The sequence below is a fragment of the Ischnura elegans genome, chromosome 6 (assembly GCF_921293095.1).
Source record: "Ischnura elegans chromosome 6, ioIscEleg1.1, whole genome shotgun sequence".
Lineage (NCBI taxonomy): Eukaryota > Metazoa > Arthropoda > Insecta > Odonata > Coenagrionidae > Ischnura > Ischnura elegans.
In genome coordinates this window covers 102177156-102192873 of record NC_060251.1, presented here as the reverse complement: position 1 = coordinate 102192873, position 15718 = coordinate 102177156, and the positions used below count along the sequence as shown (strand labels likewise).

Here is a 15718-nt window from a genome sequence, read left to right as displayed (position 1 = left end):
TCCCCCATGCATAACATAAGTAGGAGGACGTGTTAGCCTATTGATGAAGCACCTGGATACTGATCGAGAGGACCAGGGTTCAAATCAAGCGTGAAGCCTTCGGACACCCCAAATCAAAATCCTCGAAGTGTGAGGTGGATCAGGAAAGGAACTGGTCCCCTTCCTCAGAATGTGCAAAGTTCACACGTCTGTGGGCTAGTCCGGGGTGAGCTCTACGCTCACCTAATCAAACCAACCTTTGGGTTACATGATCACTCACGAAGTGAGTGAGTTTAGTACGTATCTCGGTTTGACAGGACGGCATTTGCGACTGTATTAGTGATCCTCTGTCCAGCGCTCGGAAAAACATCGCGCCAGTGATGTTTTCTCGGTACGCAGTATGCCTGGGCACTCAAGTGCCCAGTGTAGTTAGACCCTCATCTTTAAATAATCAGTATTATGGCTTATATATGAAGAGACTTTCGCGGCGCATGAGAGCACTGTACGTTTCTCGGGCTTCTGCTCTGGTTTTGCGACGATGGATTTTTTAACCCTAGCGTAAGTTCAAGAAATACTCACTGTAGTTATTAAGGCTCGTTTGAAGAAATAACTAGCGAAAAATTAAACTGAATACTTAACGAAAAATTATCTTTGCGTACCTAGGGCGTTTATCAAATAAATCTACGCTTACTGGACGCCATCTTTCGCTCTTTTAAGAACTAAGTAATTTCTGATTGCCGCTCAACATTATTAAAATTGAATTGAGATTGTCTTGATGCCGAGTGTGGAGCCAATTTTTACTAAAATAAAATTATTTTTCATCCCTGACTAGGTTTTGCGTAGTTTTATTCTATGGATGCCACCATTGGTTATAGGGCACCGCGGCTCACGATAAGTACTGTCTATGGTTTATTTGGCACTATTCTTTTCTAGAAAGGCCTTTAAATAAGTTGATCGATTTATTTTGTAAATACTTTAAAATAAACTGTTACAATCTATTCAAAAAATGCTATTCGGGCTTCCAGCCGGGTGGTCTCCCTCCAATGTTACAATCTATGTTCTCATGTTTACGTGGTTAAAGCTCGTTGCGGTTTTGGGTTTCATTTCATTTGGGTTTCATTTCAATTAAAAAAATAGAAATTGTCATAGTTTCCAATTATTTGCCTTGGCTAAACACTTAATGGAATTGTTCTTCCGAGTTCATCGTCTCTCAGTACGTATTGACTCACGCACTTGCGTGAAGGATTTTCTTTCCCCGGTTTCCAGTTTCTTGTAGGAGTCGTCCTCCAAGTGTCGATGGATAATTTCTGCCGTCGTCATTGTTTTGAATGTAAAAGTAGTCAGCAAGATTGTTCAAGCAATAAATATGCATAAGTTGCGCAGAAACCCGTGGAACATGAGTGACCGACGAACTAAACATACTCTTTAAATCTCTCTTTGAATAGAATTAATCACATTTTATGAAGCATAAATCCTTTCGTAATAATGGTTTTGTGTGATTTTCTGCCACAAGGAACTTTCCGGAACCCCTCACGTGGAAACTGAACCGACCCCTATAATGATATGCGAATTCCATGCTCTGCTGGTATTGACAGATATCTGGTGTGATCGACCTTTATTGATCAAGCCAGCATTACCGATAAATACGTATGGGTGCCAATTTTTTTAAGAATATGTGAAGGAATACAAGGAAATACGAAAATGGAAGAGAATATTTTTTGGGGACAAGATTTAATCAAATTTTTAGCTATCGACTTGTAACTGATTATTGTTTTTTTTACATCGTATTTACCGCATTTTGCTCATAGTGTACGAGCAAAATATTTTCTTATCATGAGGATAAATATTATTGGAGATAGATATTAATTGCACTTTATTGGGTAAAAAAGTAAATCCATCAATTAATGAACGTACGTATTTGCCGGAATTATCTGGTGCCTCATTTGCACTACAATACCTGCAAGTGACGTTATTTGCCTTCATCACCCAGTCGACCTTTTTGGATACCATTATTATGATCCCTTCACTCTTCTTTAAATAATATATTTCGATGATTTATTAACTGTATTTGTAAAATAATTCCTTGCGCACTGGTCTGATGGTGAAATAATTATTTTATTGATCAAATTTATTAGTGAATACTATTTAAATATTATTCATGAATCCTGTAAGTTACAAACGTAAAAGAATTATGGCATTAGCTTTTAATAAACTATCTGTTTAAAGGTAAATCAACTTATTAGTTAACAAAGTGGAAACCTAATATCCAAATCAATTTTGCATATGGATAAGCACACAAGTTTTAAGTTGTGATAGGTTTGGTTGCCTTTGAGGTCAAAATCAGACCGGCAACTTAAGGTGTTATCAATTGTGGGCAAATGCATTCTGATATAATTTTCAGTTGAAAAAAATGCAATTTTAAGAGGGTTTTCAAAATCAATCACAGCGGCTTAAAATGATGTCTGACTTCACTTCCAGCAAGTAACTCATACTAATTTATTTTCATTAAATGCCACTCAATGCGGTAATAATTCGTCAATAAACAACAAGAAACTATTAAAATTATAATAGAAATACTCAATTTAAATTACCATAATTACGTGTTCATAATCATAGATGTGAAGGCCCAGTATGGGTCCCTTTCGATTTAGACAGCTCCTGCAAAGAAGCTGGCATTCCACCCTCTATGTCGAAATGTTTCTTTTTAAGAGGATTGTATTGTTTCAAAAGGATAGGATGGTAGAATGGTATGTAGGTGATGTTTCACGTGAAGTTTGTATGCCCTTAAAATTAATGCTATAATCTCTTACATTAAAAACTATTGTATTTTTATCTCCGATTTTACGCGAGCGGTCAATCAAATAAGTCGATTACTTTGTCTATTCTGCACACTTTGGTAAATCTCAACCGGTTTTATCATTCCCGTGTCAATTCATAGAGAAAATGCTTATAATAAAACTATTAAAAAATTACAATCGTTCATATGGTTGAGATTTCAAAGCCATTCAACATTCAGTTTACAACTATGCCACACTCCACTGTCAGAAAGTCTTCCACTCTAATATTCTTTAAATGAATGCCATTCAATGCGGTATGAATGTGTTAAAGTCTTTACGAGATCATTATCTTCTAAATTAATTTACAGTTTTATAATTTAGTATAGCTTTATTTACATGCTAGTAATTACATCGGGGAAAAGTGTCACTGCCTTGGTAACCTACCTTTGGCGAGAGAAATGAAAGCGAACGCGGTCACGGACAGCGTCCACATGTTTGTGACGAGGGAAAGCTCCACCGGCACCTGGAAAACAGCACAGAATAACTTAAAGGAGTTCGGGGATTCAAAATATCTTATTGGTAAATGGGGGAAAAAAATTAAAATCCCAGCTACTTTGGAAAATGGTACATCGGTCTCTTCCAAATCCAATAACCTATGTTGCTGGGGAGGATTTGAAATAATTTTAATCATCTCGTAAAAGGAATGCTTCATATTCTAATTATAACGTTCCATACCTCCAATTATGGGATGTTCTTTAAAAGACATTAGTGGTGTCACTCAGGAGAAATAAAGAATGATTATCCGATCTATATTGACGTCTAACATTATTTTATAATACTTTGATGAGAGTTAGCAACGATTTTGGCTAAATTATCGCAATGTGTGATTCTTCCACTACATTCAATATATAATTTTTTCAATAAATATTGTGTTCAGTGTGTAAAATTACTTTTTCTTTATCAATAGATTTTAAATCAATATCATGTAATAGCTGCTATGATTACGGAATTGAATTGTTAAAATTTTTAAGTTAGTGATAAAATTGGTGAAAAAAACTAGTTTTAAATCAGACCTGGGACGAAATTTTTTCTCTACATTATTAGTCCCTACTCGGCAAAAACATTGACTTCTGGTGAATTATTTATGCTTTCTCATATCTGTCTCTCTTGTAATTTTAGCTGCGCCTCGAGAAATATGTAGACTCATTACTACTTATTGCTGTTTATTTCTCGTGGATGCGATTATAAATGCGGATCGCTCCGCGAAGTCGCTTGCGAAAGTGCCGCACGACGCTATCGGAGAATCGGTTTGTTCTGGGCTGCACTCGGCACTGTCTCAAGTTCAAGTGAGTTCGTTGTCCGACGTCAAGGACCGCGCTTGGGTCTTTTCAAGGGGACATGCGCGCCTTTCCTCCAGTTGAGTGCAACTAGTCAGAGCGGCGAGGGATGACGAACGTGAGGAATATTACAGTCGCAACAACCCCAAGGTTATTCTTCCCATCGCCATGCCTACGCACCAAGTTCTTACTTCGTTACACATCCTTTATTTACCTGTTAGGATTCAAATATTTAGCTTAGAATAACTATTGCGGAATTTTGCGGCGAAATGAAATGTTTTGCGCGTAGACTTGAGTGAAAATGAAAACTTTAACTAACGTATTGACTGGGCTGTTGTCTCGTTTGAAATCGTCCTTTCAAAATCACAAGGATTTAAATTTGTATTGAAAAAATTTGCAGCGAAATAAGGAAAATGTTTGCTTGGAGGCTTGAGCGAAGGTGAATCAGTTTACGAATCGTCATTCCTAACGTTCTGGCGGGTATAAAGTACATTACACTGCTAGAATTAGCTATTTATCTTCATGTATAATTTTGATTTTTTGACCACAAATAATGAAAATGTCTAAAAATGTCCAAAAACATTGAAATATTTCATATTTGTACGTAATGTAAATAAATATGTTGTCGTAATAGTAGGTTCGTTGGGAAGTTCCAGAATAAAACAAGGCGTAGTGCTATGTTTGAAATATTCTCTATACTGATTTCACATTTTTTACGAAGATTTTCTTACGAAGCCGCAGGTATTGGATTTGAGGCCGAATACAGACGCAGTTGTCATAACCAAGGTGGATTTAAGACGTCGTGCCACACCTACTCGACCGGTATATTTTCGTGACATTTCATGTTTTAAACTTAGACAATGATGTTGTCATGTTTAGGGCTGTGACGTCACGGCAAAATTAGCAGGGCCGGTACACACTTTCCTTAGATTTTTTTATAAGTGAAATATTATTCTGTTTGTTTCTTATTACAAGCTATTGTTTACATTTTATTAAAATTGTTTAGTCTTGGTAACGAATGAAGTGTTAATTGACTATACATCTTTTGTTAACCAATACCGGAGCGGCGTTCCGGTACCATGACACCACTGATTTAGGGTATATAAAGTAGACCCTTGACGAAAATTTTGATGCATCTAAATTGATTATTTTGCCTCAGTATTCTCTCAGGCATAAACTTGTGATAGATATTTGACATACAGGCCAATATTGACGAAGTTATACTTTAGTAAGATGGCGTTTGATATGTAGTTAATGATTTTGATGTTGTTAGGGAGTTATGATGAATTAGATGAGAGGGGAATTCTTGGGGAGAGAGGATAAAAGGAAAGTTGCTCGAATTAGTTAGGCAAAAATAAATGTATCTTTAAGGAAATAAAGAGGATTTGTAACAAAACAAGCGTCTAGCGTTACACTATGCGTTAAAAATAATGCAAGAGTACCAAACGAGTAATATGCCACGAAAAAAGACAAAATACGACAGGTCTGACAGTGTGGTGCTCTTTAAGCAAAGTTTTGGGGATCTCTCGTTTTCAATACAGTCCGTGATGTGGTCGAGATACGTCTTGACTTGGCTTTGACAAAATAATCTACCACTTAGCGTGCGAGCTAGAAATTTCCCAGTCCAACGACGGAAGTGGAGGTGTTAATCTTCGAGAAAGTACCTAGCCGAAAAGTTTCTGGGATTTCGTTGGCCTTGACCTCCATTCAGAAAATCTTGCTTTCCCTCCTCACTCTAGTTCTCTTGCATCGCTCATTTGGCATTCCCAACTCGTAAGATTTTTTATTGTAATTATGATACTGTTGGGAAATTAAGGCTTTAGCAGAAATAACGTTTAGTTTGCTGTGAGACCCGATGAGGTGAAATGCAAAAAGAACCCCCTCGGAAAAAAACATCAATAGCTGAACATTACGCCATGCTTTTTTTGTATCTTATCCCTAATTTTTCTAGACTATCAAAAGTTATTATAAGTATTAGTAATAACGTTAGAGAATTACATATTAATGCACACGAGAGATAGAGTAATATTTAACCGGCGAAATAGTTTTCTCACGGCCTTCTAACTTAACCAATGTGCAAATAATCAATTAACAAATTAACTGTTGGTATTGTGCTAGGGGTAACGGCTATTGAAGAACCGCTAGTTTTGCGAATAATATTTTTATCTAAATAAGGCACCCGCAGCCAGGAAAGTTTAATTACACTTATTGAACTCGCAAACATCTTTTCACGCTTAACCTTCCTGCGGTCAGTTGATGTATTCCTTTACTATTCTTTCGCTATATTGCTTCCTTAATGTGACCCGTTAGGTATAATTTAACTACGATTGAAAAAATAGAAGAAAAAGCTGGCGTAGCGCAAGAAAATTACGGTAAGGTTTTACAAAAACTCTCCGCTTAGTATTTCCTCGGTGACACCGTTACAATTAACTATACCTTTGTCTCTTAGCTGGCACCATTCTTGGAGCACGGTAAAAACAAGTCTCTTCCTGCCTCCTTCACGCGGCAGGTCGTCGTGGCTTCAGAAAGTTGGATGCCTACTCTTTGTGATGGGAAGAGTATCGAAAGAAAGTAGCTGGGATCATTTACAGTAACTCCTTAAGATTTATTATATATAAAGGTATTTGTGAGGGGTATCGATTAAAACTATTCAAAGTGACTAGCTGTTGCAACAAGAGAATCATAATAATAGATTCTCACTATATATTTTCAAGTCGCACAGAAACGATAAATTAAGGGAGATTATTTGACGGACGGATAGGCATAGGATCTACGTTTTTCTCGCGAAAAATGAAGTGATTAAATAAATATTAGGCGGAACTTCATTATAGTATATCCTTATTTTTTTCAAAACGACTGGCGTCCAAGCATTCCCCGCCACGCGTCTATTCAGACTGCTTGCTTGTTAGTAGGCAGGGGCGCAGCTAGGAATTAAGGCTTGGGGGTTTAGGTGCAACTAATACCGGGGTGTGTCGGGGTATGGAATACCCTCCAGGATAAGCGGTAGGTGCGAGATCAATAAATTGCGGAATTTCAAGATACATGGTTCAAAATGGTGAGTTTTACGGATTTCTGAGGGATATTTTATTAATCCTCACACTACTCTGTTAGTAATATCAATCCAATCAAGTAAAATGGATTAAACGCAAACATTTCCCTGCGCTCTGGGGGGGTATCTGCATTTATCCCCCAAAACCTCCCCCTGCTCGCTGCGCCAATGTTAGTTGGTAGATGTATTTATTAATTTATCTCAATTACCTCCAAAAATAGCACAATGAGTCCTTTAAATCGGAGATGTCAACAATAAGTAACAGTAGACGATCACAAGCATCCCTATGAGCAACCTATCCAGGCGGGACTCGAACCCGCGGCCTTCGGTATAATGTTTTATTCACGACCCGAGTGAAACTACAGCGTGATAATGAGTGAATGAATGTACTCCGTAAAGTGCGTTAAATATTTGTTCTTACCTTGACGTCAGCGTCTGCTAAGGGATGCGTTCCTCGTTAGCCGGTCGTTGCCTGCGACCGCAGTTCCTTTGCGTGTGTTTCGACCAGGACGTCCGGGCGCCCACTAAAAGCCTCCGCAGACTCCATCGCTTCTCGGACAATTAGAGAAAGTTGCCTTTCGTTCCGGGAATCTCTTCGTCGGGAAACCCCGTGACAGCGGGGGGATGGTCTTCCGAACCAGATGTCAAGAGTTGGAAATGCCAGACGTTTTGTCTCTCTCACAGCCCTTATTCTTTCTATAATGTAATTTATTTAGGCTACCGATTTATTTTAGCTCAAAAGGTCGATGTAATAAATATCCTACTCTTTTTCAGTTATTTCTATTAGATTTATTTGCATTAGAACTGAATAATATCCAACGAAAATATAATTATTTTGGATTGAAAGTTTTCAGTACTCGCACTATACATCACTAGATTTATGTGCAAGTTGTCAATTTACAAGATAATTTAGGCAAAACAGATACATAATTGTCAATCCCCTAATCACGAGTGCTTAACCTTCGATAGCATTTACCTTTATAGAATAGAGTGCAGGTTAGTTATATCCAGTAGTGTAGCCAGCAGTTTTGTTCGGGGGGGGGGGGGGGGACCAAAACCAGGGGATAAAGTCTTTGAAAACCAGGGTGCTTAGTGGTGGGTTTCAAACAAATTTTAACACTTTTCATAATCGAAAAAAATTCACTTTTCAAAGAAATCTTTAGTAAATTCATCATTTATAAATATTTGTTTTTCTTTTTTGATTCAAAGTAAGTGTGCCTTTATATTCCGGGGGGGGAGGGGGTCTGAATCCCGGGATCCCCCCATCGCTACGCCACTGGTTTATTCTATTTGAAAATTTAATTGCAACGCATATGTGTAAAAATTAATCTCAGGATACATTGGCTCTTTAGAGTATGGTCTTGGTAGCTGAAGAATTACCAAATAAATTAATTTTATAAATTATGAAAACAATATTTTCGTAATTTTATTAGTGCACGAGTGCATTGTGACCACACCATGACTCAAACAAAAGGTCGTCGCGGCGTCTGGTGCCAGAGTCCATCTTCCAGGTGTCCCGCCACATCGGTCGTCTTTTTAGAGACAATCAACGTGACGTTATACCATGAAGATGGTCTCTAGATTGTGATCAAAGTAATATTTAATATTTTTAATTCTTGGGAAATGCATAAAGCATATTTTTTATATTTAACATATTTTTTTGTATTTTTAATAATATTTAGATATCCACTGGCCATTTCCTGATTTTTATATAATTATTTCGAAGGAACATGGTTTTATAAAAATTATTGTAATCCTTCGATTTGCATTAGTCTCATCAAATAATAATTGCTCTTGTTCATGGTAGAATTATTACCCTTTGTTGCTTGCTCTACCAGGTTGCTTTTTTCTCCCCAGTTATTTTCATCATGAAGCCAGTCCTCTTGATGTATAGGCTAACAAAAAAATACTATCGGATAGAGCAATTAAGAAAGTAAAAAAGTAGTACCTGGCAATATGTGGAGGAATTGCTGTATATTTAAAAGCTTTTTTGTAAAAGAGCAAATAACGACAGATTTTCATTCAAAATGCAACATCATAATCAGAAAATTTGTCATCGTCATAGCCTGATTCTTGCGTATAAATTACCATACTATTATTATCCATTTGCTGTTGTATCCGCACTGAGTTTAATACTTAGAAACGGTTCTTTAAGTATAGGAATGAGAGCGATTTCATTTAAATGATTTTGTGCTAGAAAGCGCTCCTGAGTATAATCAGAGTAGAGTTCGCGTCGGCTTACCCTTATAAAAATTACAATCTGTCTACCGATTCGCTTACGAAGTTCTTGAGTCATCCGTAATTGATTGAATCCGGTCGGGTCTCACGTCTATGGAGTACGTTCCTGAAATATTTTTCGATTTACTCTAAAGACTTGTTAGATGGATTTTCATTCCTTTTTTCTAGATTTAAATGCGTCAACATATTACTTTATTGAAAAGTATTCGTTGACGTAATATACCTAGTGTTTAGGGTACCCGGCTCTCAATGGGGAGGCTGGGGTTTAATTCCCTGGGCTATAAAACTTTTACCCGCCTCTAGCAATACTCTCTCGCATTTTCGTATTCGCCAGCCAGTCAAAAAATTGCATGATATCCAATTATTTAAATTGCTTAAACTGCACATTCAATTCCCACTCGTTAGATTTTTACATTTTATATTTTCATAATCAAGTTTAGGGGTTTCAACTTTGTGCTTAAAATTGGTTCTCTATGGCAAAAATTAGTGTAAAATTTCTGAAAAAGAACCGTTGCCCAATTTTTTTGGTTCACCGCATTGTTAAAAGATTGTGACTGCATGACGGCTCAACACCGCTTATAGGTGTAGAAAATTGGTTATGTTCCTTTTCAGTTAGTGTACACTTGGTTTTTGCCTTTTTTCTCTATAATGACCCTATTAGGGAAGCATTACATTTTTAATGTGTGCTTATGATTTTATTAATTTATGGTTAACTTCTCGTGCTAAAGTTAATTGAAATCTATTTAAAATATATATTAATTTATAAATATTAATAAATATCAATTCTCGAGGTAACTTATCCTCACTTTTTTCACCGACTGATTGCTCGCTTTTCTATCGTCATAGTAAACTTTACTTCACTAAGAGTTACTGCAAGGGCCAAGTCCATTTCTTTTTTTTACTCGTCCATTAGTGAGAATTCCAATCCATAGTTCCTCGTGACCTACTTGTCTTAAAGTCTGTTTTGCCCCATTCTTACGGCAAGCAGTTCTCAAGCCACCCACATTCGCTACACTTAACGGCCACTCAAGCTTATCCAGACTTGCTTTAGATTCCGCTTCAGACTCCGAAAAAAAATGTTTGTCGATAACGTACCCTGGACGGAAAACTTCGGACTGTGCAATAGGAAGTTTTTGGTGTTAAGAAATTTTGACGGCCAGCATGGTAAGAAATCATTTAGGCACTTGAAAGCTCGTTGTTAGGTAGAGTTGGAGACGTATAATTCTGGGGTAATGCAAGCAAGACGTCGGTAACGCGAAGTCTATGGAATATTTTCGTGAACATGGCAATGTCGAAAACAGTAGAAAAGGAATGAAGCGCTGTGACCTTCTTTGAATACTTGTGTTTAGGAAAATGCAAAGACTGGAGTGCTGTTTAAGGACAAGAATCCATGAGTTCCTTCATTAGGGATACGAAGGAATACGATCTTGAACTGAAAATTGATTGATTTTTTTGTTGGAATTACTCCTAATAATGCCTCTCATTTGGAATAATTTACGGTTATATTCTTTTCTTCGTTTGATCTCTTCAACAAAATCATTGTAAAGTGCAGATAGTCATTTCAATTAATAAATTTACTACATCACTAAATATATGGCAATAGCAACTTTTATAAGCGAATTATTTCATATTTTAATACTTTAGTACATCATTAAATTGAGCAATACTTTCGCCGCAAAATAGTTGGAATGCTGAACTTTTAAGACTTTGTATGAATTTCTGCCGAAGCTATACAGGATCTTGTTATGTATTGTTTTATTCATTGTTTACTTTACTACGGCATTAAATCATAAAGCGTTGTTAATGTTTAGCTTCTACGGTCGAAAGAGTGAAGGAGAGCACGTGAAAAACTACGGGAACGGAGAAACGGTCGTCTTCTTCATCTCTTCACGAGCAAAATATTTGATTGGTACATTTCACTGTATTTTTAATAGAGAGAAAAACGTTTTCGCATTACATAGAGCTATTTGAAATTATATTTTACCCATTCCTTGATTTTTTTAGATGGCCGAAAGCTAGATTTCAATTTCCGAGGTGTAGAAAAGCACATGAATATCGAAGTTACATATGCCATGAAAAAAAATTTCCAAACTTTTCATGCATGGAAATGTTTCAATGCTCCTCTTACATTAAATAACACAAAAAAAACGAAAATCGCCATTTTGGTAGCGTGAATTACCGCGGGGAGATTTTCGTTATAGTGGCTTCATACAATTTTTCATATACAAATGCTTAAAATTCAACGCTCTACCTTCTTTGCGGCGATAGTAATTCACTTTCCAGGTCCCCTTCTCTTTCTTTTGAATGGGTTAAATCTGCTTCGCTCGAGTTCCACTGAGGTCTTCAGTTCGGAATGGTGGATTTTGAGGTAGGGCGATGATAGTTGGCCTCATCTATGCGCAATCGGGGTATGGAGGAGAATGGAGAATGGGAGATGACAGCTCAAAATAATTCTAGAGGTGGTAGAGGGCTATGCTGGAGGGTATGACTGGAGCGTGAACTCACACTGAAGGAAACGGAATGCCGAAACAGTGATTTAGGGATTGGTTTGCGTGATCACGTGAGAGTTAAAGAAAAGGGCATAGGGAGATTATGAAGAGTACCAGGTCGTGTAACGTCGATCATGTCGTTCAGCAAATTTATTTCTTTTAATTTGTACAACGGAATTATATTCCAAAAGAATACCTTGCCATCTATCTTCAACAATCCCCTCATCAAAATTAAACAAAACCTTGGCAACACAGCATACACAAGTGAGTAGTATGTTTTCAAACGCAGCTCTGCGAATATCTCATCAACATGAAAGAGCTTGCAGTCAGACATTACAGATTTTTACTAACTGGAGAATGGAATATAGTAGTTTAAAAAGTTAGTACATTGTTGAAAATAATAATTTAAGTCAATTTTTCGAATATAACCGTTACTTAGCCCATGATGAAAATAATTCTACGGGCGTCACACATTTAGTCGATCACTTGTTTCGCTCGCTCATAAATAAAATAAATATTTTTCTGCACACTCTTTTACTCCCTTGGTCATTTTCAGAATAACTTAAACGAATTATACCATTTAATCCCTGGAACAGGTTCTGAATTCTTGGCTTAAGAACTGAATTTCCTATCTTATAAACGTAATACTCGCTCAGGTAACGTGGTGAAATAAAATTATGATTGAATAAAAATAGTTTTGTAATATTCCACACAATATAATTAAATATCCGGTTCCGATATTACTTTGTCATCGCCAGCTATCCTGACAACTTCGAATGAGAAATATTCTCATGATACCAAGACGGATAAGAAAACCAGCGGCACTTTTGTTTTTTCTCTGCCGAAGAGGTATTAATATGGAAGTCGTTCATTTCTTAAAATAAGTGAGGGGAATTACGTCGCTGTTTACCTTTGATTAAAATTCTTGACGTTCTAGAAATCTCATTCATCTTACCTGAGTCTTCGCGATTATTGCATTTCTAGTACCATTTTGTACCATTTCTCGTCTAAAAAAAAATTGAAAGTTGTTGGAAGGTAATTTTTCATTTTCCCTTGCTCTACTTTATAAGAAACCAGTTCCTCTAACCTTATTCACAGTGCATTCCAACCTCTATGAGATTCTCGTAATGGTACGGATTTAACTTGCGCGGAAATTATATCATAGATATGTCCCGTGAACGAAGTTTCCATCGTGACCGTGCAATTCACACAGTGTGCATTCATCATTTATCATGTGCATTTATCTTTTCATTCATGTCGTCAAAAATTTCGGCTCTTATAAATAAAATCCTTCGATTTCGTTAAGCAACCTTGTGGTTTATACTGCTTTCAGTATGGCCAATTAAATAATATCGACCATAAAAAGATATTTTTACTGAGTATACCATTATCTAAAAAAATAATGTGGTTGCATGCATGCCAAATTTTTGGCTTAAATATTATGCATAAAAATATAGATAGTAAATCCTAATATTCTTTGGTTGTAGCGTGAGGATGCCTTTTAATTCTTTAGCAGTGATAATTACTGTTCTTTTTTCGGATTATTTCTACCTTAGTTTAAAGTCAAATTATAACCATTTTCGGCTTCTGAAACCAAGATAAAAATGGCGGAATCCGAGATCTTGTGATGGGTGTAATTGGCTAGCCTTTTCATGTTGTTAATTACGATTGGAAAATTTTTATTTATTGAATTTACGAAGACGGAGAAGTATCAGTATTATAATTAAATTTATTCAATGTGCTACCTTTTTCTACTTCCCACAATATCTCTGAATTTTTGGTATCACTATTGGACTCCGCTTTTGGTTTACGCGTAGCCAAATTGAGCGCTTTTGCACATATTTACCGTGTTTCTTGTGCGACTTGGATTTCCTTTCCTCTTGGCCAACTAGTAAAAATAACTGGAAAAGGTTGTTTTGAAATGTCACCTTATTTATTGAAAATGCAATGTCTCAATAGTTCGCGTGAATCACATTTGTTTGAGTTTTCTCGCTGTCTATTCCTTCTGATAGTTTCTTAAAAGACGACATTCAAAAGAACGAAGATAGCATTCCGAGGATCGTTTTCTGAAAACCATATATGCTGCTTTTGCACCTCATACCATGAAGCCACATGTTATTGCAAGGGTGTGTTTGTACCGTTAGAAAAATTTTGCGAAGAAGAATGATGAGCTTTGAATTTCTTTTTCGCGTATTCCCCTTGAGTGAATTGGAAAAATGTACCATAAGGTCAGTCTCACACTGACTCCATAGAGTTGCCCTGAGTCATACATTCAAAGAAACTTGCCCTGCGCAAAAGCTTTTGAATTCTCCTCGTGGGTGCATCATATCCAAGGCCGGATTAGCGCACTCAGGGTACCGTACAAAGAATAACAATAAAATTTAGCTATTGAAAAATTTATTTGGTTGATTCAACTTGAGGAGTCGAAAAAATAAGCAATTATTGGGCTACACTTCCGCATACGCTCCAAAGCCAACGTAATAAAACCCCTCAAGAACTCAGAGAAATTTTAAAATTTAATCAATTTTACATAATTGGATAATTATCAATTATAGAAGAGTGTAAGGATTAATGAAATATCCCTTAAAAAGCCGTAGAACTCACCATTTTGAATCATTTATCTTAAAACTTTTCTGGAGGAGCACCACCCGTACTCCATAACACTCAGTATTAATTGCTCCTAAAACCCCTCTAGCCTGCGCGCCTGCCTCCTGAGGCTAGAAAAAAACAAGTAGGCACCGGCGAGATTCGAACTCACGATCTCCTGTTTACTAGACAGGCGCTTTAACCAACTAAGCCACGGCGCCCATGTAAGTGATGGTATTTTTACACAGATTCACGGAGTGCGGCCCTAAAGGAGAACTGCAAAGAAGTTGCTCATCTATTATAATGAATTTTCTCGAGAATTGGTACCCATGTTGGATTGAATTAGTGAGATGGCTATTCGCCGGTTCTGGCCACGAGGTATCAATATGTGGGCATGACTAAACTTCTGCTCTTGTATATTCTTCTACTTATCTTCTATATTCGAATGCAATTCAGGTAGTATCAGAGGGGGGGGGGGGGGGAAGATTCGCAAGAGGCCATAAGGAAAAAAAAATCGGGGTTTTCAGTCAATTTACTAGCATCCCTTATTGGTAATCGGATTTTAATCCTATGTGCTTTGTATTCAAAGATATGCTCAAATATCTGATTACCTTTGAGATTTTATTACAGAGCAAACCAAGGCTGCTATTATGGATAAGCGTTGCAAAAAATAGCATACGCTATTCTGCGGGTCATTATAGCAACGACCCCGTATTATGAATGAAGCGTAGTAATAATTTTGTTCGGAATAGCAGCATGCTATTTCTTGCGCGAGCTATTTGGAAGCTCCGCCTCTTCCCGTATGAAAAACTTTCTGAACAGTTTGCGTAACCAATGAGGGAGAAGATATTTTATATATTTTTCTGTATTTTACGGAATATTGACTTGAAATTATAAATAATTGCTTTATTTACATTTAAAAATTATATTAAACCTTGGAAATATATAATACGCTTTGAAAATCTCATTAAAGAAATCAGCTGTTTGTTGTGGTTGTGATAATTTCCCAATGGCTTCAGATAGGTGGGTTAGGTCATAATTTCGTTGTTATAATGATGATTTATCGGACATAAATATTCAATGATTTACCTATATCCGATCGGTCCTTTACCGTGAGATATATGCTATGCGAAATAATCATTGAAAGCTAAATATGTTTGATTTTCTTCGTAAATGTGTTAGGCTTCGAAGTCTGTTTGTTGCATATCAGAATTAATATGTATCAACTTTTATTGTATTGCTCGTGACGATATCGTTTTACTG

At 36.7% G+C, this 15718-nt stretch overlaps 2 protein-coding genes and 1 non-coding gene across 3 annotated transcripts in view; 1 reads left to right on the top strand and 2 right to left on the bottom strand.

Moving 5' to 3' along the window:
• Positions 1-7820, bottom strand: part of LOC124161432 — a 42961-nt gene extending 35141 nt beyond the window's left edge. The window contains exons 1-2 of the mRNA XM_046537750.1: positions 7564-7820; positions 3201-3279 (exon numbers count right to left, since the gene is read on the bottom strand). Of these exons, the coding sequence (XP_046393706.1) occupies positions 3201-3249 (49 nt within the window). The 5' untranslated portion in view covers positions 3250-3279; positions 7564-7820. The remainder of the gene's footprint in view (positions 1-3200; positions 3280-7563) is intronic.
• LOC124161274 (E3 ubiquitin-protein ligase MARCHF8-like) overlaps positions 1-15718 on the top strand; it is a 125682-nt gene that overhangs the window by 24273 nt on the left and 85691 nt on the right. The window lies entirely within an intron of this gene.
• On the bottom strand, positions 14603-14676 carry Trnat-agu. The gene has a single exon. It is a non-coding gene; the product is annotated as a tRNA-Thr (tRNA).